This window comes from Chiloscyllium punctatum, chromosome 5 (assembly GCF_047496795.1).
Source record: "Chiloscyllium punctatum isolate Juve2018m chromosome 5, sChiPun1.3, whole genome shotgun sequence".
Taxonomy (NCBI): domain Eukaryota; kingdom Metazoa; phylum Chordata; class Chondrichthyes; order Orectolobiformes; family Hemiscylliidae; genus Chiloscyllium; species Chiloscyllium punctatum.
The window spans coordinates 95,594,591-95,621,416 of NC_092743.1; the positions used below are offsets into that span (position 1 = coordinate 95,594,591).

At 40.2% G+C, this 26,826-nt stretch overlaps 1 protein-coding gene across 1 annotated transcript in view; it reads left to right on the plus strand.

Annotated features, from left to right (window-relative positions):
- The window catches only part of LOC140476800 (uncharacterized), a 180,227-nt gene that overhangs the window by 68,782 nt on the left and 84,619 nt on the right, over positions 1 to 26,826 (plus strand). Inside the window, exons 8-14 of the mRNA XM_072569595.1 lie at positions 197 to 208; positions 327 to 410; positions 3,252 to 3,305; positions 14,273 to 14,326; positions 16,887 to 16,940; positions 21,044 to 21,097; positions 22,773 to 22,826. Of these exons, the coding sequence (XP_072425696.1) occupies positions 197 to 208; positions 327 to 410; positions 3,252 to 3,305; positions 14,273 to 14,326; positions 16,887 to 16,940; positions 21,044 to 21,097; positions 22,773 to 22,826 (366 nt within the window). The remainder of the gene's footprint in view (positions 1 to 196; positions 209 to 326; positions 411 to 3,251; positions 3,306 to 14,272; positions 14,327 to 16,886; positions 16,941 to 21,043; positions 21,098 to 22,772; positions 22,827 to 26,826) is intronic.

Below are 26,826 nucleotides of genomic sequence, written 5' to 3' on the forward strand. Positions count from 1 at the left end.
TTAATATTTTAAGATATAAACAAAAGTACTTCTTTATGTGATGCCATGGTTTCCCAGAATGCCTTACAGCAAATGGAGAACTACCAAAGTGTAATAACTATTTTATTCATATATTTATGTATGTATATTGTATATACATATATAAAAAATGCTTTTTCATATTTAACTAATTTCTTTCATATTTTCTCTTACTTAGGATGACGAGAGGGTGAGTAATATTTTTGTGTGTAGAAGGAGAACCAAGTCCTAGCAATTTTTCAATTCAAATTTTATCGCTTGACCAAAATGTGACCTGTTCTAAAACTCTTTTATTTAATTTTGACAAGTGCCCTCCTGACAGAATGGAGCCGAAGACCGTCTGTGCGTGTCCACCAGGCCCACCAGGATTACGTGGCATTCCTGGACGAAAAGTAAGTTCACAATTGAATATCTATATCTGACAAGGGTAACAATTCACAACATTACACATATTGTTGATTTCAAAACTGGTTAAATTTGTGGTTTTAGCAATCTATTCTACAACAGACGGCTTGAAATTATTGCAACCTACTCAATAGTTAACACATGTACAGGGTAACATTAGCAGTATTAGCTCTGGAGTTTATATAAAACGTAGACACTTGATGTATGTGAAAAATTGCACTGTCATCCTTTTTTCCTGAACCATGTAAAGATTACTGTAGGAATCAGTGACTCGCTAGCTCATATTTTCCTTAGCACTTATTCTGGGCTTCATTTTTATTTTCAATTCAATAAACCAAATTTTGAGCGTTTGAGTCCTCATCAAAGATAGTGTAGCACTATAATGTATTCTTGCTTTTATTTTGACTTCCTGACTAGTATATTTTAAACTAAAGTTCCAAAGGTTTGACTCATTTAATCTGTCCTAATACTGACCCATTTCCCTGGGTTTTTTGTTGGTGTGGGATTCCTGGCAGAATTCATACTGCTGAGAGTAAGCAGGACCATGTGAAGAGAAATATTCCAACAGCAGTGCACTCGGCATATTGCTGGAATATGAATGAGGCAACAAGGGACTTTTAAGAGGGCAGAGGTAGCACTAAAACTAAGTAATTCCCTTTACCCCAAAGAAGGCCACACTTAATCCATTGGGCTTGGATAGTGTTGTGGGTAAATCACCACCAGTAGTTACCTTTAATTTGTGACTTACAAGCAACCAGACACGGACACAATACTGATTTAAGCTTTATTGCATGTACCAAACAAAATAAGACCCCTCAAGCAAGCAAGTTAAGTCTCACAACCCAACTTGACTATTACTCGCTTATTGGGGAATTTGGCCAGGATTTCAACCAATGGTAGTCTGCCCAGGGTTCAATCTTGTCACTGTTTGATCATTGTCAGTGTTATTCTTCAAATTTATGTTAAAGGGAAATTCTGGTGTTTGATTTTTATACAAATTTTTGTCCTTTAGGTCTATGAGGTAATATATTGATGATTTCTTAAAGTCTTTTCATTCAAATTACTACAAATCTGCCGCATGCCTTCTTATCAGAAGTAGCTTCTTTGTCTCTTGTTACATTGAGGTTAACTGTCTGTTCCTTCTCACCTATTTGCTCCACCCTCCACTCCAACCTATCACCTTCACCCCCACCTTCATCCACTTATTGTATTCCCAGCTACATTCCTCCAGCCCCACATCCCACCACCATCACCCCCCCTCCCCATTTATCTCTCAGCCCCCTTGAGCCACAAGCTCATCCATGATGAAGGGCTTATGGTAGAAACATTGATCCTCCTGCTCCTCGGATGCTGCCTTACTGGCTATACTTTTCCAACACCACACTCTGTTCAGAGACACAGCTTTCTTGTAGTTAACTTCTTAATGTTTTCCTCAGGCTAATCAGTTGTCCTTGTGGTAATAAAGTTTTGAGTTTATCAAGCAGGTGTCAAAGCAGTTTTGTCTATCTAATGTCAACTCTCTTCTCTCCAAGATATGGCTAATTCCTTTCCATTCCTGTTTAGGTTTAATAGTCTTTAGTAGTTTATTCCAGATAAAGTTTATTGTTGTTTCTTTTGAGTATAACAGCTTATCTTTTGCTGATTCATTCAATCTATGAACAGTTAGAAAAGTTCTGAGGTCTATAATATCACAGTAGTTAAGTGCAGAATCTGAATTAGAATCAGGGTCTGAATTCCTTCACCAACAGACCTGAGTACCTTTACTGCTACTATCTTGAACATGGTGCTATCTTTTACATTCAGGGCAGTTGGAAGGAAGTTGCCATCAAACTACATTTAGAGTGTGAGTTTTTGATTATTCTTTCTGGAAACTTGAGGTTAACAAGGAGTTAAATATGTTATGATCTCCAGCTGATGGTGGTAGTTGATAAGCCAACTCCCAGAGTGAGACTTGACTTGATAGATAATGTTTCAGTCTGAGCTTGATTTAGTCACTGAACATAATCAGGCAAGTCTGCAGATGTTCCTTAACGACAGAACAAAAGTTTGTTACACGAAAGTGAAGTAAAATAAAGCTATGTATAAATGATAGTTTAGAAAGTTGTTAACATAAATCAGAAAAAACTTTCAACTTGTTTCCCAGCAATATCCATCAAGATACTCAAATTCTAGAGTAATATCACTCTTTTCTCAACCCTTTAATTTCTTACTTAACTGACTCAAGTTCTCGTTCTGGGACTGAGATAACTCTACCAGTTCTTGCCAGTTCTTCTGCCATAAATGTCTCTCAGTTCTGACAACTTGAACATTTCTACACAACCTCTCACAGCTCAGCAACTTCACAAACTAAAACCCTTCTGTTACAATGGAAACACTCTTCTGAACTGAAGTCAAAAGCTAAACCAATGGCCCCTGCTCTGTTTCCTCAATCTGTCAAAAAATCAGTTGCATAAACATTTCATCAATTAACACCACATGTTTTCTAAATGACATGCTTTATTGGGAATTATTATTTAGGTCACTGTTCCAAATGAATTTCTGACCTTTTTTTAAAAAAAGTTTCACGAAACTGAAGCCAAATCCATCTGCCACTTCTTTTTAAAAGCAAACACCAAAAAAGGTACCTTACACTTTATATCTTTAAAACAAATGTATGGGAAAACTACTTCAATTCCTCATCGATGATTTTGATGGAAATGTAGTGGAAATGAAATGGCCTCAACTTTAATCCCTTGTCCCACAATTCTGTCTAGGTTAAGAAGCAAGACCTATCAGGTTTACAGCACAACGTATTGGAGTCCAATGATTATTATTTTTCTTTTAACCAGGGATCTAAGGGAGAATCTGGTAAACCAGGAAAATCAGGAATGAATGGTCTACCTGTGAGTATTACTCCATTTTCTATATATTTCTACATTGCTATAAGAAGTGATCATACTCATGTGGCTGATTTTAAGCCTCAATTTTAGGCTTGTGAGCAGTGGGTAAAGGGGCATGTAAAACTCAGTAGATGGCCATCAAGCTACCTACATGATCCCTTCCAACCTGACTGAAATTTTGAAGGGCATGGTGAAGACTGGACCTGGGGCCCATTGTCATCCTAAGTGGCTAGTTAATGTCCACTTAAGGTCCTCATCTCACCCCGCGCCACCGCCCCCCCCCCCCCCCCCCATTGCTATTCTACCCGGGTGGGGGGAGGGAGGCCCATATCATGAAGGAGGCCTGGCAACTTTAGCTGTGAGGGTTGATTGTCTGGAAAGAGGGCAAACACCTCCTACATCAGTCTCCTGGGCCCATCAGAGGCTCCCCACCCAAAGTCATGCGTCCACTCTCTAACCCTCTCCTGGTCTCTTAAACCCGACCCCAATCTCAATACTCAATACAGAGTAAAATGTTTCATGAAATACATCAATTTTGCTGAAAAAAAAAGATCTGCTGTCAAATATTTACATCTTGCAGTCATCAGGACTGTAAATATGTCAAACATTTAGAGGGAGTAAGGATTTATACTGGATGAGAAAGACTGCACACTGGCTATCAAGCTGACTGATTGGTTAAACTGTTGCCATAGGAAATACACCAGGGAACTATCTTACCCCATGACCTTGTTTAATTCAATAAAGTGCAAAACCTAGATTGTATCTTCTGCAGAGGAAAAGCTCCTGATTACAAATATATGTAGCTTCTAGCAAGGATAAATAATCCACATTGCAAACCAAATGATAATCTGAAATTGGTTATTAGTGTAATTGGTAGTGCACTCTGGGTTGATCATAGAGGCACAGAAAAAGACCCTTCAGCACATCAAGTCTTCCCAGGCAGAAACAACCATTTGACTATTCTAATCCCAATTTCCAGCGCTTGGCCTCACAAGTGTACACTTAAATATTTCTTAATTGTTACGAAGGTTTCGCAGATGCAGCATGGGTTCATGGAAGGCAGGTCATGCTTAAATAATCTAGTGGAAGTCTATGAAGATATTACGAGCACAGTGGACAACAGGGACCCAGTGGATGTGGTGTATCTAGATTTTCAAAAGGTATTCAACAAGGTGCTACATAAAACGCTGCTGCATAAGATAAAGGTGCATGGTGTTATGGGTAATGTATTAGAGTGGATAGAATGGAATCTAACAGGAAGCAAAGAATGGGGATAAATTAATGCTTTTCTGGTTGGCGATCAGTGAGTAGTGGTGTGTCTCAGGGATAAGTGTTGGGACAATTATTCACAATTTACATAGATGATTTGGAGTTGGGGATCATATGTAGTGTGTCAAAGTTTGCAAATGACACTAAGATGAGTGGTAGAGCAAAGTGTGCAGAGGACTGTGAAACTTTGCAGAGGGGCATAGATAGTTCAAGTGAGTGGGCAAGGTCTGGCAGATGGAGTACAATGTTAATAAATGTCGAGTCATTCATTTCGGTAGGAATAACAATAAAAAGGATTATTATTTGAATGGTAAAAAGTTGCAGCATGCTGCTGTGCAGAGGGACCTGGGTGTCCTTGTGCATGAATCACGGAAGGTTGGTCTATAGTGCAACAAGTAATCAAGAGGCAAATGGAATTTTGTCCTTCATTGCTAAAGGGATTGAGTTTAAAAGCAGGGAGGTTATGTTGCAGCTGTATAGGGTGCTGGTGAAGTCACATCTGGAGTACTGTGTGCAGTTTTGGTCTCCTTACTTGAAAAAGGATGTTCTGGCACTAGAGGGGGTGCAGAGGAGGTTCACTTGGTTGTTTCCGGAGTTGAGTGGGTTGGCTTATAAGGAGAGACTGTGTAGGCTGGGATTATATTCATTGGAATTTAGAAGTATGAGGGGCATCTTATAGAAACATATAAAATTATGAAGAGAATAGATAAGATAGAAGTAGAGGGGATGTTTCCACTAGTGGATGAAACTAGGACAAGAGGGCATAGCCTCAAAATTAGGGAGAGCAGATTTAGGACTGAATTGAGGAGGACATCTCAATCATGTCCCTCTCAGTTTCCTCTGTTCCAAGGAAAACAACCCCAGGCTGTCCAATCTCTCTTCATAACGAAAACTCTCCAACTTCCTGATAAATCTCCACTGCAACCTCTTTACTGCTGCCGCATTCTACTTTAATATAGATTCCAGAACTGCACACATTATTCTAGCTATGGCTTAATTATTTTATATACCTTCCAGCATAACCTCCCTGCTCTAAACTCCATGCCTTGGCTAATAAAGGCAAATATTCCACAAGCCTTGTTAATCAGTTTATCTATTTGTCTTGCTAGCCTAAGGGATCAGTGGACATGCATACCAAGGTCCCTTGGATCCTTGATGCTTCCCAGGCTCCTACCATTTCATCATGTATTCCCTTGCCTGTATGTACTACCTAAGTGCATCACCTCACACTTATTAGATTGGATTACTTACAGTGTGGAAACAGGCCCTTCGGCCCAAGAAGTCCACACCAACCCGCCGAAGCTTAACCCACCCAGACCCATTCTCCTACATTTACCCCTTCACCTAACAATTTTGCATGGCCAATTCACCTAACCTACACATTTTTGGATTGTGGGAGGAAACCGGAGCACCCAGGGGAAACACACGCAGACATGGGGGGAACGTGCAAACTCCACACAGAGAGTCACCTGAGCGGGAATTGAACCCAGGTCTCTGGCACTGTGAGGCAGCAGTGCTAACCACTGTGCCACCGTGCCGCCCACACTTATCTGGTTCAAATTCCACTTACCGCTGATCAGCCCATTTGACTAGCCCATCGAAATCTTCCCATAATCTAAAGCTATCCTCCTCACTATTTATTACATTGCCATTTTTTAAAATCATCTGTGAACTGACTGATCAATTCTCCCACTTTCACATCTAAATGACTTATATATACCACAAACAGCAAAGGTCCTAACAAGAGTCCCTGCAGAACCCCACTGGTCATAGGTTTTCAGTTGTAAAAAAACCCCTCAACCATCACCTTTTTATTCCTGCCACTCAGCTAATTCTGGATCTAATTAGCCAAATTTCCTTAGATCCCAAAGGCTCTTAATGTTGCTATCAGACAGTCTCCCAGACAGCATCTTATCAAAAGCCTTGAAGTTCAAGTAAACTACATTGAATACATTGCTCTCATCAACACACTTGGTCACTTCTTTGAAAGAAACAGTTAAGTTGGCCTCCCATTAACAAAACTGTTCTTGATTAATCTCTGCCTCTCCAAATGCAGATTAATCCTGTCTTTCAGAATTACTTCCACTAGTTACCCCACCATTGGGGTTAGATGGAAACAAAAACAGAAATTGCTGGAGAAACTCATTAGTCTGGCAGCATCTGTGGAGAGAAAGCAAAGTTAACATTTCAAATCCTTCTTCAGAATTCCTGTTCTTCTGTCCTTCAGGGTCACTAAAGTTGAAATGTTAACTTTATTTTCTCTCCAGAGAAGTTGCCAGACCTGCTGAGATTCTCCAACAATTTCTGGTTTTGTATCAGATTTCCAGCATCTTTGCTCTCTGAGGTTAGACTGACTGGCATGCAGTTTCCCGGTTTATTCCATGCTCTCTTCTTGAATGACAGCCTGTCCTCCGGACTCCGGCACCTCTCTTGTGGCCAGAGAGCACTTGAAAATTTCTGCCAGGGTGCAAAAATGAAATTATACTAAGTTAAACATTATTTTCTGAATTTTGCAGGTACGGATTGGTTGAGTATGTTGTGCCTGCTATGAACAGCCAAAAAACATACTGTTTGATATGATCTGTCAGTGTTTAGAACATATGGGCTAAGTATCTGAGATTGTGCCAGATCTGAAATCCATACACCCCATAACTGATTTATATGATTGGCAGAATGGCTCTGTAGCTTGATGGCAACATCCTGTCAATGGAAAATTCCACTTGTTCCTGCTGTATAAATAATTATAAAAATCTGTGAATTTCAAATGTGTAAAGATGGCAGGAGAAGTCTGTGATGCTACATATTGATAAATGGGTTCAATGTGGAAATACCATTAATTAAGGGCTGAGAGAATGGATGGGAAGGATTGTCTTCCACTAGCATACGATGTTCGCTGTTCATTTGAGCATGGGCATTTTAGTCACTTTGGTTCTAATTTGAGTGCCAGTCAGATTTTGTTTAAATGTGTGGCGGGGGGTGGGCGGGGACTAAAAATTGTGCACTCAAACTGAAATTACTGATGCTTATAGACCGTGCAATTCCCAAAATGGATATGAACTTAGTATATACCACCACCAAGCAATTATGTAGTTGTCCTAGAATGCTCCTACTTTGGTTATGAGCAGGAATGTGAGGGAAGTGCTATACATTTTTGGCTGCGTATCATCACAGTGAAGATAAAAATGTGAGGATAAGAAAAGAAAGGTAACCTTTTATTACTGGCACAACTGAATGGGTTTATCAATGCTGTTGTTCTAGCAATCACACAAAAGTGCAACATACTTGTAATTTACTGCCATCGTTTATCATCTCACCTGCATACATTAGTAAAATGACCTCCTAGTGATCTCTAGCAGTTGTGAACTCATTTCTGTGCATATATAGCATATTTCCACATTGGGGCCAGAAGTTCAGCTGTTGGAATGAAACAAAAATATCAGTAATTCAAAGCAGCAACAAAACATGTTGAACAAAATTCATTTTAAAAATCACAATTGTGCTGATGATATACAATCTAGGCAGAATGAAGATAGGAACTGCTGTGCACTGACTGACTCCATTCAGTGTTTGGCAAGGCTCATTGTCATTTGCATGGCAGTCCTGGTCCACAGTGCATGGTCATTCTTCTGCAGGCTGGCATGGATCACTCTGTTATCAGTGGAACTGAACACTCTGGACTGGTTAGTGAACAGCCCCACTCATTGGCCATAATGATGGAAGGAAGGTCATTGATGAAGCAGTTGAATAAAATTACATCCCTGAGGAATTCTGCCAATGAAACCCTAGTGCTTTGATCATTAGATTCTGAAAACCATCTTCTTTTGTGTTTGGTTTGACTTCAGCCGCTGAAAGTGATTTTCCTGTGATCATTAATTTGCGAGGGTGTCTTGAGACCATGCTTGATAGCATTAATGCTGACTTCTCTTCTCACTGTGCTAAGAGTGATCCAGTCATCATTTGCATTAATAAACAAGAAGTGAACAGGCCTGCTAAAGCCACAGTGACCATTATGAAACTTCAACTAGGTTTGGGATGCTGTGGAGGGAAGAGTCACACACTGGATTTTATATGCCCACTCCCACCCACTGTCTTCAAACCCAATGCTAGATAACCATAAAATCCACAAGGCAGAAGCACCATCCTCATGACCTGTCCCATCTGTCAATCTTCCTTCCTACCTATCCATTCCACCCTCCTCTCCGACCTATTACCTTCACCCCCACCTCCATCCACCTATTGCACTCTCAGCTACCTTCTCTCCAGCCCCACCCCCTCCCATTTATCTCTCCACCCCCGAGACTCCCAGCCTCATTCCTGATGAAGGGCTTTTGCCCGAAATGTCAATTTTCCTGCTCCTCGTATGCTGCCTGACCTGCTGTGCTTTTCAACATCACTCTAATCTTAACCATAAAATCCAGCTCGATGCATCTATAAAACCTAGCATTCTAAAGACTTTAACCACTGCTTTTCAGCATTCAAAGATTAGTGCACAAATGCCTCTGTAATTCTCTGTTCTTGCACCATAGCAAAACTGTGCTATTTGTCATCTGTTGATTCCCCTCGTTCTTCCTCCAAGAACTTATCCCTCACACTTTGCTACATTGAAATCTATCTGTGTGTCCTCCTATTCTACCAGCTCTAAATCCAAGACAGAACAGCATTTTTACACACTTAAGTTTTCAACAAAATAAAAGGGCAATTGAATTGATGAAAATCTAAGTGTACAGCTGCACTATTCACACAACCAAAGTACCCATGAAAAGTAGGGTGACATGAATTTCAAATTCAGTTAACAGTAAGCACTGATAGTTTTCATATAGTACTTTTTAAAATATAGAATCCCTACAGTGCGGAAACAGGCCCTTCGGCCCAACAAATCCACACTGACCCTCCAAAGAGCAACCCACCCAGACTCATTCCCTACCCTATTACCCTATATTTACCCCGGACCAATGCACCCAACCTACAGATCCATGAACACTATGGACAATTTAGCATGGCCAATTCACCTAGCCCCTGCACATCTTTGGACTATGCAAACTCCACACAGGCAATCACCCAAGGTGGGAATCGAACCCAGGACCCTGCTGCTCAACAGGGTTCGATTCCCACCTCGGGCGATTGTCTGTGTGGAGTTTACACATTCTCCCCGTGTCTGTGTAGGTTTCCTCCAGGTGCTCCAGTTTCCTCCCATAATTTAAAGATGTGCAGGTTAGGAGAATTGGCCATGCTAAATTGCCCAAAGTGTTAGGTGCATTAGTCAGGGTAAATATAAGGTACGGGAATGGGTCTGGGTGGGTTACTCTTCAGAGAGTCAGTGTGGACTTGTTGGGTTAAATGGCCTGTTTCCATACTATAGGCAGTCTAATCTAATCTACTTTTATCTTCTAAAGTCCTATATCATTTAAAATGTTGTTTTAATAAGGTAGTGACATAAGGTATAATGAAACTGTTTTGAAATGCTATGCCTGTTGTCTTTGCCCTGTATACATTATTTCAAAAAAACTTTCCTTTTCTTTCTGTGCACAAGGCAAAGTGGTAATTTTCACCCAATTGCTTGCATTCAATTGAAATACATCCCACTGTAATGGTTTTGTGGTCACAATGACTCATCTCCTTACATTGTGAAACATTATCTGCCAGTGTGCCCACCAAGTGCATTTTGATGTTGATGAATAGCATTACTGATTACTTGCTCTTTACTTGGTGTGTGTCCACAGCACAGTAAGCTAGAAAAGGAATTATGTCCTTGCATCTAAATTAAGCAGTACTGAAAGAAAAGTCTTGTATTTCACAATGAATGGCTACATTGTGATTATTTTTCCTTCTTTGTTGGTCATGCAGGAGTGCTGAAAGATCCCGTCCTCTGAAAATAATTAAGTTTATGACACAAGAATGCAAACAAATTAATTCTTTGATTGAGCAACATTAATTATGAGTTAACTGCTGTTTTGCTGAAAACAAGAGAAACGTGCCATTCAAAAAGAACATTGAATAAGCACCAGAATATAGAATGATATATGATTGGGACTATTTACCTTCAGTTCTTTCCTCTCCTTTCTTACTGTTGGTGACTTACACAGTGGTATAATTCCAGGGCCAACAAGTATTTTCCAATGTCTCGTGTGAGTGCCCATTGTTCATGGCAGTTCAAACATTTAGAACACATTGATTATTTTGTCTTGAATGCAGCCACAACCTCAACACTGCATGTCCCAGAAAAGTTAATTCATTTGTGATGCAAATTCACTTTTCATTATATAAAGAGTAATGCAGTCACAGTTCAATGTCTGATTCTCTGGATGGACACTTTTTTTTAACGAGTAGAGTAAGTTTCAAAGGAAATACAAAGACTTGTACAATGCTTTTCAGTACATCTCTCTAATTGCTTCATAGCCAAGCAATCACATTGTATTTTATGTCACTTAATATATATTAATAATATAATACACATAATACAAGAGACACAAGTGCCAGTTTGTCCACAGGAGCCTCTTCAAAGCTCAAAGCTGATATTGTTCAGTCAGGTTTTGTGATGTTGGTTACAAGATAAATGGTCAGCCAGGACTGCAGGGATAACTGCCTAGGCACTTCTTCCAAAAAATGTCATTGAATCTTTTATATCTGCAAGAGACAGTGGATGTTTCACATCTCTTTCATAAGAAGCACTTCAACAAGATCAAAGGCCGAATAACTGAGGTCCAGCACTCTAGGTGGCCCACTGTAGGGATGGGGCTGCTATGCTCAGATGGGGGGACCTAGGCCAGGAGCAGCATTGGTGTCCTTGATTTCTGTTCCTGTCCCTAACAGCACTCCTGCTGTATTGAAATGTCAGCCCAGCCCTTTGTGCTCAACCCTGAGTAGCCTTGAATGCGCACAGTTCAGACTCAGAAATAAGACGCCACTGACTGAGTCACTGCCGACATGCTCAACTCTTCAATACTTACTTCCATTAATGAAATATAAAATATAAAACACTAATATGGTCACATAATAAATGCCCAAATGACTACAGAAAGAATGTGCCACAAGTAATGTTCTATGTGAAGTGGTTTCAGCCAAGTTCATTTCAAAGTATTCAGCTTTGACATTATGTAGTTCACTACTTGTGTCATAAAAGTCTTCTTAGATTACGAGAGATTTGATGCATTTCTGATGGAAAAGAGCATTAAAGGCTCTATATCAAAAGGTCACCACCACCTTCTTAAGGGCAGTTGGGGATAGGCAATAAATACTGGTCCAGTCAGCAAAGCCTTCATCCTCTGAATGGATAATGTAATACAATGCACAAGTTAGTATTGGAAAACTAAAATACACAACAGGTCAGCCATGAAGAAGGAAAGCAGGCATAAAACTAGGAGCTGAAGTAGGCTGTTCAGCCCATTGAGTCTCCTTTGCCTTTCACTGAGATCATGGTTCATCTGATAATCTTCAACTCCACTTTCCTGCTTTATCCCCCATTCACCTTGATTCCCTTACTGATTAAAACCCTTTCTCAGCCTTGAATATCCTTAATGGCCCAACCTGTACAGCTCCAGTGATAAAGAATTCCATGGATTCTGTACAGTCTGAGAGAAGAAATTCACTTTCAACTCTGTCTTAAATCGATGACCCTTTATGTTGAGGTTATGCCCTGTTGTCCTAGATTCTCCCACAAGGGGAAGCCACTTCTTTATATCTATCTGACAGCAGCCTGGCAGCTGCATTACAATGAAAGGTGTTGGTACACTCCAAAGTGTATTATTGAAATGGAGACTATATTTTAAATGAGTTGAAGATGTGCCACGATGATAATATGAGGCCGGCAGGTGGCCATTTCTAACCTGTACGGATAAAAAAAATTGCAGGCATAGGGAAGCAAGCAGTGAGCTGGAGTCACCAGGTACCTGCTGTGACTTTAGGAATTGTTGCCAACTTGTTTCTCTCAGGTACATGAGAGAATAGCAAACTACGTGGAAACGAGGTTCGAATAAATAATGATGCGATATTAATGCATGCAAATCGGTCTCTCGGCACTCACTAGTGAGAGTCTCATCGAATTGTTCAAAATTTGGGTGCAAAATTGGACTTTTTTTCTTGACATCAAGAACCAAATTTTTCAAATCTTGTCATAATTTCCCTATTGACTACATAGTATCCACATCATTCAGGGACTGGGGAAATTCAGCCCTGTGTCCTTGATGCCTGAACTGGCAGTTGGATCATTAGCTGTTGATATGGCTCGTGAAACATGGCTGGAAAACGACTGCTGTCTGAACATGTTTAGCTAGTGGAAGTGGGGCATAGGCCAGTAGAAGAGTGCCAACTCCCCAGAAGTTTGAAATAACTATTTAATAAAGCTATTTGCCCCCTTTATGAAGAGAACTGATGGAATCATTTGCTGAATGCTTCTGAACTAGTTCCCTGCATCCCTCACTAATCCGATTACTAATTTTGGATGTGAGCATAAGAGGTATAGTTAGTAAGTTTGCAGATGACAACATAACTGGAGATGTACTGGACAGCGAAAAAGGTTACCTCAGACTACAATGGAATCTTGATCAGATGGGCCAATGGGCTGAGAAGTGGCAGATGGAGTTTAATTCAGATAACTGCGAGGTGCTGCATTTTGGGAAAGCAAATCTTAGCAGGACTTATACACTTAATGGTAAGGTCCTAGGGAGTGTTGCTGAACAAAGAGACCTTAGAGTGCAGCTTCATAGCTCCTTGAAAGTGGAATCGCAGGTAGATAGGATAGTGAAGAAGGTGTTTGTTATGCTTTCCTTTATTGGTCAGAGTATTGAGTAAAGGAGGCGGGAGGTCATGTTGTGGCTGAGCAAGAGATTGGTTAGGCCACTGTTGGAATATTGCGTGCAATTCTGGTCTCCTTCCTACCGGAAAGATGTTGTGAAACTTGAAAGGGTTCAGAAAAGATTTACAAGGATGTTGCTAGGGTTGGAGGATTTGAGCTATAGGGAGAGGTTGAATAGGTTGAGCTTGTTTTCCCTGGAGCGTCAGAGGCTGCGGGGTGACCTTATAGAGGTTTACAAAGTCATGAGGGGAATTTCCCTCCCTGACCTCGCAAATCTTCGAGATGTCAGTGTAAGAAATTCTCGGTCAGCATGGGGTAACACTTTCCTTGAGATATCACTGTGGCTGAATTTCAACTCCTTTATATTTGGGACTAAAAAGATGAAAGGCTTGCATTGATGCAGTGATTTTCACAGCCACGGGTTACCTCAAAGCATTTTACACATAAAGAAGTACTTTTTTAAAAATGTAAAAATGTTGTCATTGTTTACTGTACAAAATGTGGCAGCTAACTTGTGCAGAGCAAGTGCCCACAAACAACAATGCGATAATGACCATATGATCTATTTTTTGTTTCTGTGATGCTTATTGATGGATAAATTGTAACCAGTGCATTGGGGAGGTTTCCACTGCTCTATTTTGAAATAAGGCCCTGGAATCTTTTGCCTCTGCCCAGATGTGGCCTCTGTTTAACATCTCAAGAAGACAGAACCTTTGACACTTCTGCTTCCTAAATATTGTACGGGAGTAACAGCCCTTTATTTTATGCTTAAGCTGTGAGGTGGAATTTAAATGCAGAACCTTGAATTTCAGGATGTTCTCTGCTTAGAGCCACCAATGACATACATGTTAACATAGTGCTGATAATCAGTAAGATGTACTGTACCTTTAATTTATATTTCATTTCTAAGGGACGACCTGGTGATCAAGGTGTTCCAGGTATTCCTGGCTCTCAAGGCATGCAGGTAGGGCATTACATCTATTTTCGGTCTTTTTAATGAAGTAATCTTACTGTAACATAGTCTTGCCTTGTGCTTGCACACCATCCATCGTTTCCATGCCACAATTCTAAAAACTAAAGACCCTTGCTCTATTTACTAAATGAGTTCATCCAGTCCTATTGAGCCCTGAAAAATAGTTAAAAACCAAATCTGACTAGTTTCGAATGAAAACATTTCCACATAAGTTTTAAAATTTCTTTTGACATACGTAACTCAAGTCTACAGAAAAGGAACTGTTTAGCCAATGATCTCCGTTCAGGATGTATCATAGTGCAATCCATAAACCTCATTCTGATAATCTCTTTTCCCACCTTTCCACCGATTTTCCACCAATACTTTTCTATGTTTCCTTTAAACAATATAACTGTTTCTAAATGCTTCATATTTAATCATTCTGTGCTCCAATCCTTCATTTTCCAGTGGAGGATTTTCTTCACTTAATTTTCTAAATAGCAATATGAAAGTGATATCTCCTCATTATGGATTCCCAACCAAAGACATTTTGATGCATTTACTGACTCAAAACCTTTCATAATTTTCAGTTCTTCAATGGAAGTAGTCTGAGTACCTTACATTTCCCCTCATAATTGGAACTTCAATTCCCAGCCATTTATCCTGGTGAACTTATACACTGAACTCTCTAGATTTTCAGTTCTCTGTCTGAAATGGAACACTGGAAAATGCACACAGCCTTCCAACTGGCCAAGCCAAAGGTTTTACAAATTTATATGGGTGAGTTTTACAGCTGCTCAGTCGCATACGTGGACGCGGTGGGGACAGGAAAAATAGAGCAGGTATGCAACCCATCACTTTCCCATCCAACTCTATACTACAGGCCTTGACCCCACACTACCATTCAGTTAGATAATGGCTGACCTTCTACCTCCATACATTTTCCTGCACTATCTTACATCTGTTGATGGCTTTATGATCTAGAAACCTATAAATCTGTGTCGTGAATATACTGATATGGCTGAGCTTTCCACAGCCTTCTCGAGTAGAAAAATTCCCAAAGATTTACCGTCCTCTGATTAAAGGAATTCCTCCTCGCCTCAGACTTAAATACACTCTCTCCCCAGCCAGGGGACTAACCTTCCGAGAAAATTACCTAAAACCTGCACGAGGATGAGATCTGTCTGATAAATTCAGGTGAGAATTCCAAATGTAATTGAAGATGAAGGACTGCAAAGTTTTGCATTAAATGGTGGTGTGTTTGATAAGTAACTATACAAGTGAAGTACATTGACTTGTATTGTGCGGAAGACATTTTCTATGAAACTTATTCCCTGGAGCTAATGTGGCATTATCATATCCATAACTAGAATGATCTCCATTGGACAGTGCTCGTCTGGGGAATACCAGTTCTAATCCTCTCAATTGAATGGACATTTATTTAGCCTAATTCTGTTTAAGCTTCACCAACCAACTTCTGTTTCACAATAAAAACATGGAAATACTCAGCAGGCTTGGCAGTTTCTGTAGAAAGAGAGAGGAAGACTTAATGGTTAAGTCATGACTCTCCTCACAACTGGGAAGTTCTGGAAAAAAACATTTCCTAGGACCAAGGTCCCAGATTCGATTCCGGCCTCGAGTGACTTTCTCCCCTTGTCTGCGTGGGTTTCCTCTGGGTGCTCCGGTTTCCTCCCACAGTCCAAAGATGTGCAGATTTAGGTGAATTGGCCATGCTAAATTGCCCATAGTGTTAGGTGCTTTAGCCAGAGGAAAATGGGTCTGGATCGGAGGGACGTTGTGGACTTGTTGGGCCGAAGGGCCTGTTTCCACACTGTAGGGAATCTGATCTAATCTGATATAATTAACTCACAGTGCTGACTGACCTGCTGAGTATTTACAGCATTTTTGATTTTTACTTTAGATTTCCAGCATCCTCAGTGTTTTGCTTTTATTTCTGTTCCATGCTGCTGCTTTATTTCAAAGTGTTTCTTGTAAGATCATATAGAATGCCTTCAGAAAACCCATAAAATGACAACATTTCCTTTAACTATCTAATTATTCGCTTGTGCAAAAGAACTTGATTAAACATGACTTTGTTCCGGCAGAAAGGAAAGTTTGAGGGCAATTAATCAATTCAGTCCTCAATGGTGAGGGAGTAACCTAATACTCTAAAGCAGTCCATGACTGTAATTTTCTGTAATACCAATCTAGCACATTATTGGTTTGTGTTGGTAGTTATCCTTGTCTTCATTAGTACTATGTAGCCTGAAATGAGTGAGCGCTGTCTGACTCTGAGAGGATCTGCAATCTCTTTTCTTCACGTGAAAGTCTATAATACCGTCCTCAATAAAGATCATTCACTATTATACAGTAGTCTATCCTCTCGTTGCAGTGTCTTTTTCATGTTTCTGCCACATTCATCGTAATCTTACCAAGGCCAGATATAACTTTATAGCCTCCTTAATTTGTAAAATTAATATGTAATATATGTAATTGATATTGTACCTTTTGACCTGCATGATCTACACTTGCAATTCTTTCTAACATTTATAATTTCTTATTCCCAATTCAGGGTCAGCCTGGTGTGCCTGGATCTTCCGGGGAGCCTGGACCAAAAGGAGACACTGTAGGCTATCTATTTTTATTCCTTCACCATCAAAATCAGTTTGCAACCATGCAATGTGTGTCTTCTTCAATAAAAATTAAAGCACTGATACTAAAGGAAGAGTTTATTGGGAAGATATATCATTAAAGTTGGATATATATTTGATTCATCTCCAATTGTCTTTGACATTTCAAGAAAAATCATGACATCAGGAAAGATTCTTGTGTCTTTTCTTGCAGAGTGCATTCTTAGCAGATGCTTCATACTGATTAAGGTCATTGTATTAATTCGACATGAGTAATCAGAATGTTTTCAGGTTAATGTTACTCCCCCCTCTCATGTGTTGAAGGACGCTGTTATAAATTTCAAGTCTGACTTAGATATTCTCTTAGGTACCAAAGTTCTAGCCATTCCTATAAGCAGTACTTTAATTCCAAAATATGCCTGCACTGCTCACTATCTAAATATTCAATAATATCATTCATGATAATGAATGAGAGATTCTGTCTTCTATCCATATGTTTGCATGTGGTTCTCCAATCTTTTAGTAGATCTGAGAATAGAGCATTAGAACTTTAAAATCAGATACTAAATGCTGAACTGCTTTATTTTACAACTGAACCAATAGTTGTAAACACTTCCTTAGTTGTAAGCGCTTTTCACTTCTTTGTGAAAATGAGAAGAAAAAATTAATAATATTCCAGTCTCTGTGATGGACTGGCATGCTTTCAGAAACAATTTTCTTTCAGGGCAACCTGGAAATACAAATGATGAATTTGTGCATCTTGGACGATAGGTTTCGGTTAGTCTCTTGCAATCTGTACTTTAAAACCTGATCCACAGCCATTTTTCCATTTTGCCATTCTGCTGTTTACATTAATTGGGAGAGGTAAGATTGGGGCTGGATTTTCAACCTAAATTAGGGAACCTGGTTTCTGGTTCCTGACCCTGTATTGCTGAAGTGATGCTATTGTGCCCACAATGTCCATAATTTGGTGCCAGCTAAACACAGCCTCGGAGAGGGAACAGGTGCTGGAAGTCAAATCTCAGGGGGAGGTGAAAGCCATGACTGGGCTTGTAGAATAAAGGGTTCTTGTGGCACAGTGATAGTAACTCTACCTCTGAGCAAAGTTCAAGTCTCAACCACTCCAGAAGTGTGCAATAACAACACTAAACAGGTTGATTGGAAAATATATTTGTATTGTAGAATGGAGCAGACAAGAAAGCAGGCAGATGACAGTGTTATGGACCAACGAGGTGCCAAGCAGTCAATCGTATTCTTGATTCATTCTGCTCAAACAACATTAATTCTGAGCCTTCACCTCAGTTAGAACTTCCCTTTGGATGTAGGTTTGCTCGCTGAGCTGCAAGTTTCATTTCCAGACATTTTGTCATCCTACTAGGTAACATTGTCAGTGGGCCTCCGGGCAAAGCATTGCTGACAATTCCTGCTTTCTATTTATATGTTTGGGTTTCTGTGGGTTAGTGATGTCATTTCCTGTGGTAAATAATACCCTTACTGGCATAAAATTCACTAAAGAGGAGGAAAACAACAACAAATTGCCATTCCTAGATGTCACAGTAGAGCGAACAGCCAATGGGGAACTTCAAACTAGCATCTGTAGGAAAACAACACATACAGACCAAATATTGAACTACTGAAGCAGTCATCCCAACATCCACAATCAAAGCTGCATCAGAGCATTATTTCAACGGGCCAACACACACTGTAGAGCAGAGGAAAATCACCTATATTGTGTATTGAAAAAGAATGGGTACCCAATGAACACAGTCCACTGATTTCTCAACAACAAACCCAAACAAGCAGACAAAACACATCCAGAAACCCTAGCCACTCTCCCCTACATCAAAGACATCTCAGAAATGATTGCCAGACTACTCAGACCCCTTAGCATCATGGTAGCCCACAAATTCACCACCACACTAAAACAGCAGCTAATGAACTTGAAACAGCCTATACAGACAACAAGCAAAACTAATGTCATTTACAAAATACTGTGCAAGAACTGAAACAAACACCACATTGGACAATCAGGCAGAAAACTAGCCACCAGTTTACATGAACATCAACTAGCCACAAAAGGACCTGACCCTCTCTCACTAGTATCCTTACATTCAGATAAGGAAGGACACCACTTCGACTGGGACAACCCATCTATCCTAGAATAAGCCAAACAGAGACACGCACAAGAAGTCCTAGAAGCATGGCATTCCAACTGGACCTCTATCAACAAACACATTGTATTAGACCCCATCTTTCACCCCCTGAGAAAAAGAACAGGAAATGACATCACCATGGGAAATGACATCACCAACTCAAAGAAACCCAAACATATAAATAGAAAGCAGGAATTATCAGTAATGCTTCTCCTGGAGGCCCACTGAAGATGTTACCTAGTAGGGTGATGAAACATCTGGAAACATCTGAAAACATCCAGCTCAGCAAGCAAACCCACATCCAGAACCTCAACCTGAGCTACAAATCTTGTCAAAACTTAATAACTTCCCTTTCTTAACAAAACTTTAAATTAGCAGCAATACATACCACTGACACATAGCTCCCTTAACATCATTCTTCCCATTGCCAGCTATGTAATGTGCTTCTGTCTGTTTAAAGCACATTAACAAGCTGTTCAATGAGTTTAAAGGCCAGTTTATTGGAGGCAAGTTGCACTTTCCTATCCCTGCTCTCACTTTGAAAAGTACAGCACCATCCAGAGGCACAGATGGTTGCCATCCAGGAGCACCAGTTTCAAAATAAGTTTGGATAAATGCGAGATGTGCAAACATGTGTAGGTCTTATACAATTAATGGCAGGGCCTTAGATAGTATTGTAGAACAGAGAGACCTAGGGGTGCAGGTGCAAAATTCTTTAAAGTTTGTGTCACATATGTCCAGGGTGGTTAAAAAGACATTTGGCACACTTGCCTTCATTGCTCAGTCTTTTGAATTTAGGAGTTGGGAAGTCATGTTCAGGTTGTACAGGACATTGGTGAGGCCTCTTCTGGAGTACTGTTTCCAGTTCTGGTCACCCAACTATAGGAAGGATATTATTAAGCTGGAAAGGATTCAAAGGAGATTTACCAGGATGTTGCCGGGTATGGAAGGTTTGAGTTACAAAGAAAGGCTGCAGAGGCGGAGACTTTTTTCCACTGGCGTATAGGAGGATAAGAAGTGACCTGATAGAAGTTTACAAAATAATGAGGGGTATAGTTAGAGTTAATGGTAGTTGTCTTTTCCCTCAGGTGAGGAATGTCAAGACTAAGGAACACATTTGTAAGGTGAGAGGGGAGAGACTTTAAAAAGATGTAAGAGACAATTTTTTTTACACAGAGGATGGTTTGTGTGTGAATGAACTTCCTGAGGAAATGGTGGATGTGGACATAATTACAACATTTAAAAGGCATTTGAATAGATACATGAATAGGAAAGATTTGGAAGGATGTGGTCCAGGAGCAGGCTGGTAGGACTAGTTTAGTTTGGGATTATGTTCGGCATGGACTGGTTGTATCGAAGGGTCTGTTTCTCCACTGTATGACTATAGCTCTATGACTCTCTAAGTACGCACCTGACCTTCGCCCTCTAGACACATTGAAAAGCTTGCCCTAAGTGTCTGAAGCTCCCCTTAGCCACTCAGAGATTTATCGCTGGATCTATGATCCAAATCTCTGGAGTGTACATTCTGTATTGAGATTTCATACTGAGCTCAATTGTGTAGGTTTCCTCAACAATAAAAGAGAAGCATGTTTACATGAATTTTCACGACACTGAGAAACCATATTTCCTGACTTTAAGTAAGTCTACAGCTTTTCGAACCTTTGGCGTTCTAGAATCCAGTTTTCAAATGAAAATAATCTTCAAAACTATTCGGGCAAAGAAAAGTCTCAAGCTGTGAATCAGTCATATTCTGAAGTACTTTTTAGAAATAATCAGTCAACAGTATTCTGATTTAACCAGTAAAAATTAGACACAATTGACTGGCAACGTCAGTGAGATGACCCTGATCTAAAATCAGTGTTCATGGTCAATCTCTCGTAGAATTAATAATTTATAAAGAAAAGAATATTCAAAAATTTATGTTTTTGTCAAATTATACCTTTCAGGGTGAAAAAGGACCACGTGGTTTGCCTGGTATTGAAGGGCTTTCAGGTCCACAGGTACTATTTTAACAGATTTAATCTTTCATTTAAAACCAGAAGACCATACGACATAGAAGCAGAAATTAGGCCATTCAGCCCATTGAGTTCACTCCACCATTCAATCATGGCTGATAGGTTTCTTGACCCCATTCTCCGGCTTTCTCTCCATAACCCTTGATCCCCTTGATACTCACGAACCTATCTATCTCAGTCTTCAATGATTTGGCTTCCACAGCCCTCTAGGGTGATGAATTCCATAGATTCACCACTCTCTGGCTGAGGAAATTTCTCTTTATCTCCATTCAAAAATGTCTTCCCATTACTTTAAGACTGTGCCCTTGGGTCCTAGTCTCTCCTACCAATGGAAACATTTTCCCAGCACCTACTCAGTCCAGGCCATTCAGTATTCTGTACATTTCAATTAGCTCCCCCCTCATCCTTTTAATCTCCATTGAGTATAGACCCAGAGTCCTCAAAAGTTCCTCATATGTTAAGCTTTTCATTCCTGGGACCATTCTCGTGAACCTTCTATGAACACGCTCCAAGGCTAATACATCCTTCCTGAGATATGGGGTCCAAAATTGCACAGAATATTCCAAGTGTGGTCTAACCAGATCCTTATTCAAGCCTTAAAATTACATCCCTGCTTTTATATTCAAGTCCTCTCAAAATAAATGCCATTGTTGCAATTGTCTTCCTAACTACTGACTCAACCTGCAAGTTTGCCTTGAGAGAATCCTGGACTAGAACCTCAAAGTCTCTTTTTACTTCAGATTTCTGAATTTTCTCCCCATTTAGAAAATAGTCCATCCCTCTATTCTTCCAACTAAAGCGCATGACCTCATACTTTCTCACATTGTACTCCATCTGCCATTTCTTTGTCCCTTCTTCAAACCTGTCCTTCTGCAGACTCCCTCCCTTCTCAATGTGACCTGCCCCTCTATCTTGTATTATCTTCAAACTTAACCAGAATGCCCTAAGTACCTTCATCTAGATTGTTAACATATAAAGTGAAAAGTTGTGGTCCCAACACGGAGTCTTGTGGAACACCACTTGTCACCAGCTGCCATCCTGAGAAGGATCCTTTTATCCCCATTCCCTTCTTTCTGCCAGACAGCCAAGCTTCTCTCCATGCTAGTATCTTTCCTCTCACACCGTGGGCCCTGATCAGCAGCTTCCTGTGCAGCACCTTGTCAAAGGTTTTCTTGAAGTCCAGGTAGATAACATCCATTGGCTCTCCTTGGTCTAACTGCTTGTTACTTCCTCAAAGAATTGTAACAGATTTGTCAGGCATGACCTCCCCTTGATGAAACCATGCTGACTTTGCTCTATTTTTACCAAATATTTCCAAGTATTCAGAAATCTCATCCTTCATAATGGATTCTAGGATCTTACCCATAGCCGATGTTAGGCTTTTAGGTCTGTAATTTTCAGTCTTTTGCCTTACTCCTGTTTTGAACAGGTGTGTCACACTGACAATTTTCCAGTTCTCTGTGACTCTCCCTGATTCTAGTGATTTCTGAAAGGCCACCACTAACTCCTCCACTATCTCTTCAGCTATCTCCCTTCGGACTCTGGGGTGTAGTCCATATGGTCCAGGTGATTTATCCACCTTCAGGCCATTCGGTTTTTCTAGTTTCTTTTGTGTTAAAATGTAAAATATTTGTTTTTGTTTTCCTACAATTTTTTAAAGGGACCTGAAGGACCAACTGGGCCACAAGGGATACCAGGAATACCTGGAATAAAGGTGTGTAGTATCATTTACATTCCCAGATCAATGTTTGGCCTTGCGTTAATAATGCAGGTCGTCATAATTAGATTACAGTCCAGTTATGATGATACCTTTTACAAAACAGAAAAACTGCTACCACTTCTAAGATTGTGGGATGAATCTTACACTCCAACAATCCCCGCCCCTTCCTCTCCCAACCTCATCAGCCAATATATTTGAAGGTAAAGTAAGGAGGGATGGTCAGCTCACTACGTTCCCACCCGTCTCCACAGAGGGCAGATAAGGAAATATCATGGGGTTGCATGAGGCAACCCCATCCCTCAAACATGAATGAAACTATGGAAGCAAATGTTGCCAGAGAAGGCATCTTTTGACATGCACTGCGATTCATTTTCCTGTGCCCTTCAGTTTAAATATTTCGCTGAAAATTGCCAAAAGCTAACATATTATTCTGGGACTTCAGTGAATGCTGGACCCATTGGTCTGTCTCTTCAACCACTGAGCTCTAAAGGTTGAGAAAGAAACTGCGGGAACAGTGGAGAATAGGGTCTATTAAGGGATAGAAGAAGTAATAAAGAGGAGAGAGAAAAGGGAACAAAAAGGGAGTGAAAAGAAATAAATAAAGCAAGAATGAAATAAATGATTTAAATCATTGAGGCAAATGTACTACATTGAGTCATGAGGCTCAACAGTTTAAATACTTCCCTTTCTGGGCTGGCAAGGTGAATTGGCATTGCATTATCACCTCATTAAGAAAAGTGTCACACTGTTAAATTCAAGCACTAAAATGTCTGTGGTGAGTTTACTGAACAACTAATGTGCAAATTTGACAAATTCCTTAAAATTATGGGAGGTTGATGGTGAGCTGTTTGTGCAAGGCAAATGGTGGACCAGCATAAATCACCGTGGGCGGCACGGTGGCACAGTGGTTAGCACTGCTGCGTCACAGCGCCAGAGACCCAGGTTCAATTCCCGCCTCAGGTGACTTTCTGTGTGGAGTTTGCACATTCTCCCCGTGTCTGCGTGGGTTTCCTCCGGGTGCTCCGGTTTCCTCCCACACTCCAAAGATGTGCAGGTCAGGTGAATTGACCATGCTAAATTGCCCGTAGTGTTAGGTAAGGGGTAGATGTAAGGGTATTGGTGGGTTGCGCTTCGGCGGGGCGGTGTGGACTTGTTGGGCCGAAGGGCCTGTTTCCACATTGTAAGTAATCTAATCTAATCTAATAGTAACTCGTGGAGTGTCTCCTTTCTGCATGAACTTACTGCTGGCCAATTTGTATATAAATGTCAGTGTGTGTCATGAACCTGCCATTTTCCCAATAAGACTTGGCTCATAATAATGTAAAGGTTGTCATTATTGGCTGCAGAGCGAGAGCAAAATTGTACAATAGTACTTGGACCTCTCATCCAGTTCCACTCCAATTACAAACAAATCTCAGATTTGCATGCAGTTTCAATTCCAATGGGAACCTCCTGGCCCTTATGTTGTTGGCTGCACAACTTGGCTTCATTCTGTGCTTTTCAAGTGGGTGATAGTGCTGTTCATTTCCTAATGTTCACTAATAACTACACATAAATCCATGCAATTTATTATGGCTGGCAAATGCTTGACTCAACGTGCTCCAAAGTAATGCCATCAGACCAAGGATTAACTGATAGATTTTGTGTATATTAGCAATTACTGTGGAACAGCATGCTAAATGGACAGAGAGGATAAGCACCCAAAACTGCCAGAATAAAATTCATACTTGGGCATGGCCAGTCAGGAAAATTCAACCCAGTAAGTAGAATGAAATGACAGGTTGCTTGTAGTCTGTGCTCGCTGCTGATTGGTATTGGTGAGCCCATCAGCAAAGACTACAGGAGAGAGAAGGAAACTGTGTTTGAGGAAGTTAAGTGTCAGTGGTGATGGGTGTCACTGGAGAAGCGTATGTCTGGTGGTGGGTAGGGCTGCATCGCTGCATTCTTTGGAGGAGTTGAGTGTTCGAGGGGTGGGGAGGTGTTGAGGGCTTTTTGTGTACAGATGTATGTCAGCTATTTTGAAAAAAACCTATGTTCTTAACTTGTGACTGCTACCTTCTGAAAATTTAAATACTGTTGTGTACAGAAAATTAATGCTTTCCTTGTATGTTGCGAATTTAATTTTAATCGATGGTTGATAATTGTTGAGGATTTGATCAATTCTTCTGCTTCTGTCAGTGAGAGTCCAAATATTCCATATTTCAGTACAAATCCAGAAGATAATGTGAATATATCACTTAATAAGGCAGTTAGTGAAAAAAAATATTAGCCCCTGAGAAACAAAACATTGACCTTGAAAATCAAATGGTAATCCTTAAAAGGAGTCCTTAAAGTAAAAGGGTTATTAAATAAAGACAGTGATTTTGTGGAACTGATGATACACAAAACCATAACAAAAATTGTCTTTGTGCATTCATTGGTTGCATATACTCTGCCAAATTAACATCACTGCATGCAAAGGTGGGTGGCCTAGATTTTATCAGCCATCTGGAGACAGGATGGGAGGTGTGAAGCCTTGTAAAGTGGCAGCAGAAGGCATTGGGAGGGAAGTCAGATGTTCTGGTTCACCACAGGATATTGTCAGGAAGTTCAGCAAATCCTAGAAGTTGGCAGCCAGTTAAACCAATTATGAAGCCAATGACCAGTCAGTTCCTTCACCCACTAGCATTTTAATTTTGTTGGGAAGGGCTGTTGCTACATTGGGAGATTGCCAGGTAAATTGTGGCAGCCTCCACTATGACAATACTGCGCCTTTAACAAGGTTATTCTATCTTTGATTTTTTTTTCTGAGAGGGGTTGTAAAGACAGTGGTGCTGAAATGTCTGAACTGACTACTTTAATAATGGCCAACAGATTGTGCTAAGTCAATAATCAGAAAAAGCTTTCAGATTCCATTTTATTTAAAAACACTTGTACAATGAGAGGGGAGTGGTCTGTTCTCCCAGTTCAGGGTTTCTTTTTGTTTACAACCCCTCTCAGAAAAAAAAATTCAAAGATAGAATAACCTTGTTAAAGGCGCAGTATTGTCATAATTTCTTTTTGTTTTGGGTTAATTTTAGCTGGGGACCCAAAGAAACAGTTTCATGCTGATCCTCACTCTTGCTGACATCTCTCTCTTATAAGAACCTGTGTTTGAATTTACCTTTTTGCCAAGGGGATGTAGCAGGAAATTGGAACAACTCTTTGTCAAGTTGTGTTTTCATGTCGGTTTGGGTTTTCAAATAGTTATGTTATTCTGAATTCGGTTTCCTTTTGGTCATGTGTAAATAAATTCAGTTTTGTTTAAAACTGAATGGTTTGACTAGCTGTCTCGTTTCTGAAATATTCACTTTACATCTGCTTAAAGATGGCTCAACCCTGTCCCAGAGTGTCTTTCGATTTGATTTGATCAAATTGCCTGGTGTAACACACAAGTCAATGCTTCTGGCTGAGGCTTTGTGTCATGGGGTTCCATTTGCACTTGAGAATGCTTCCTTTGTTTACGATCAGATCAGTTATCCAAACAACTAGTTATCGGAACAAAATACTCCCTGCTGTCTCGTTCAGATAATCGGGATTGTTCTCTCGTCACATCACTAGCTTTCGGAGCGCTGCTCCTTCAACCACCTGATGAAGGAGCGTCGCTCCGAAAGCTAGTGTGCTTGCAATTAAACCTGTTGGACTATAACTTGGTGTTGTGTGATTTTTAACTTTGTACCATGAAGCAGTAAGCTTTGTAACAAATAAAGGTTTACACTGCTTACTATAGTTTAAGCTATTTACTTTGAACCAAGTAGACATGACTGCCAAAGAATTTATATGAATCATAACAGTGTTGTTAAATTGCCGCTGAAATTATATAAAATAATTTGAATACTGTATGCCCATCTGAAGTCTATCAAGCCTTACAGACGTGGCTATTGATGCACAAAAACCTCACCTTTTCCCCCCTCCCAACTTTTGGAGAGAAGCAGTAATCTGCAAATGTTCTTAAGGGAAACTTGCAACTCCAAGA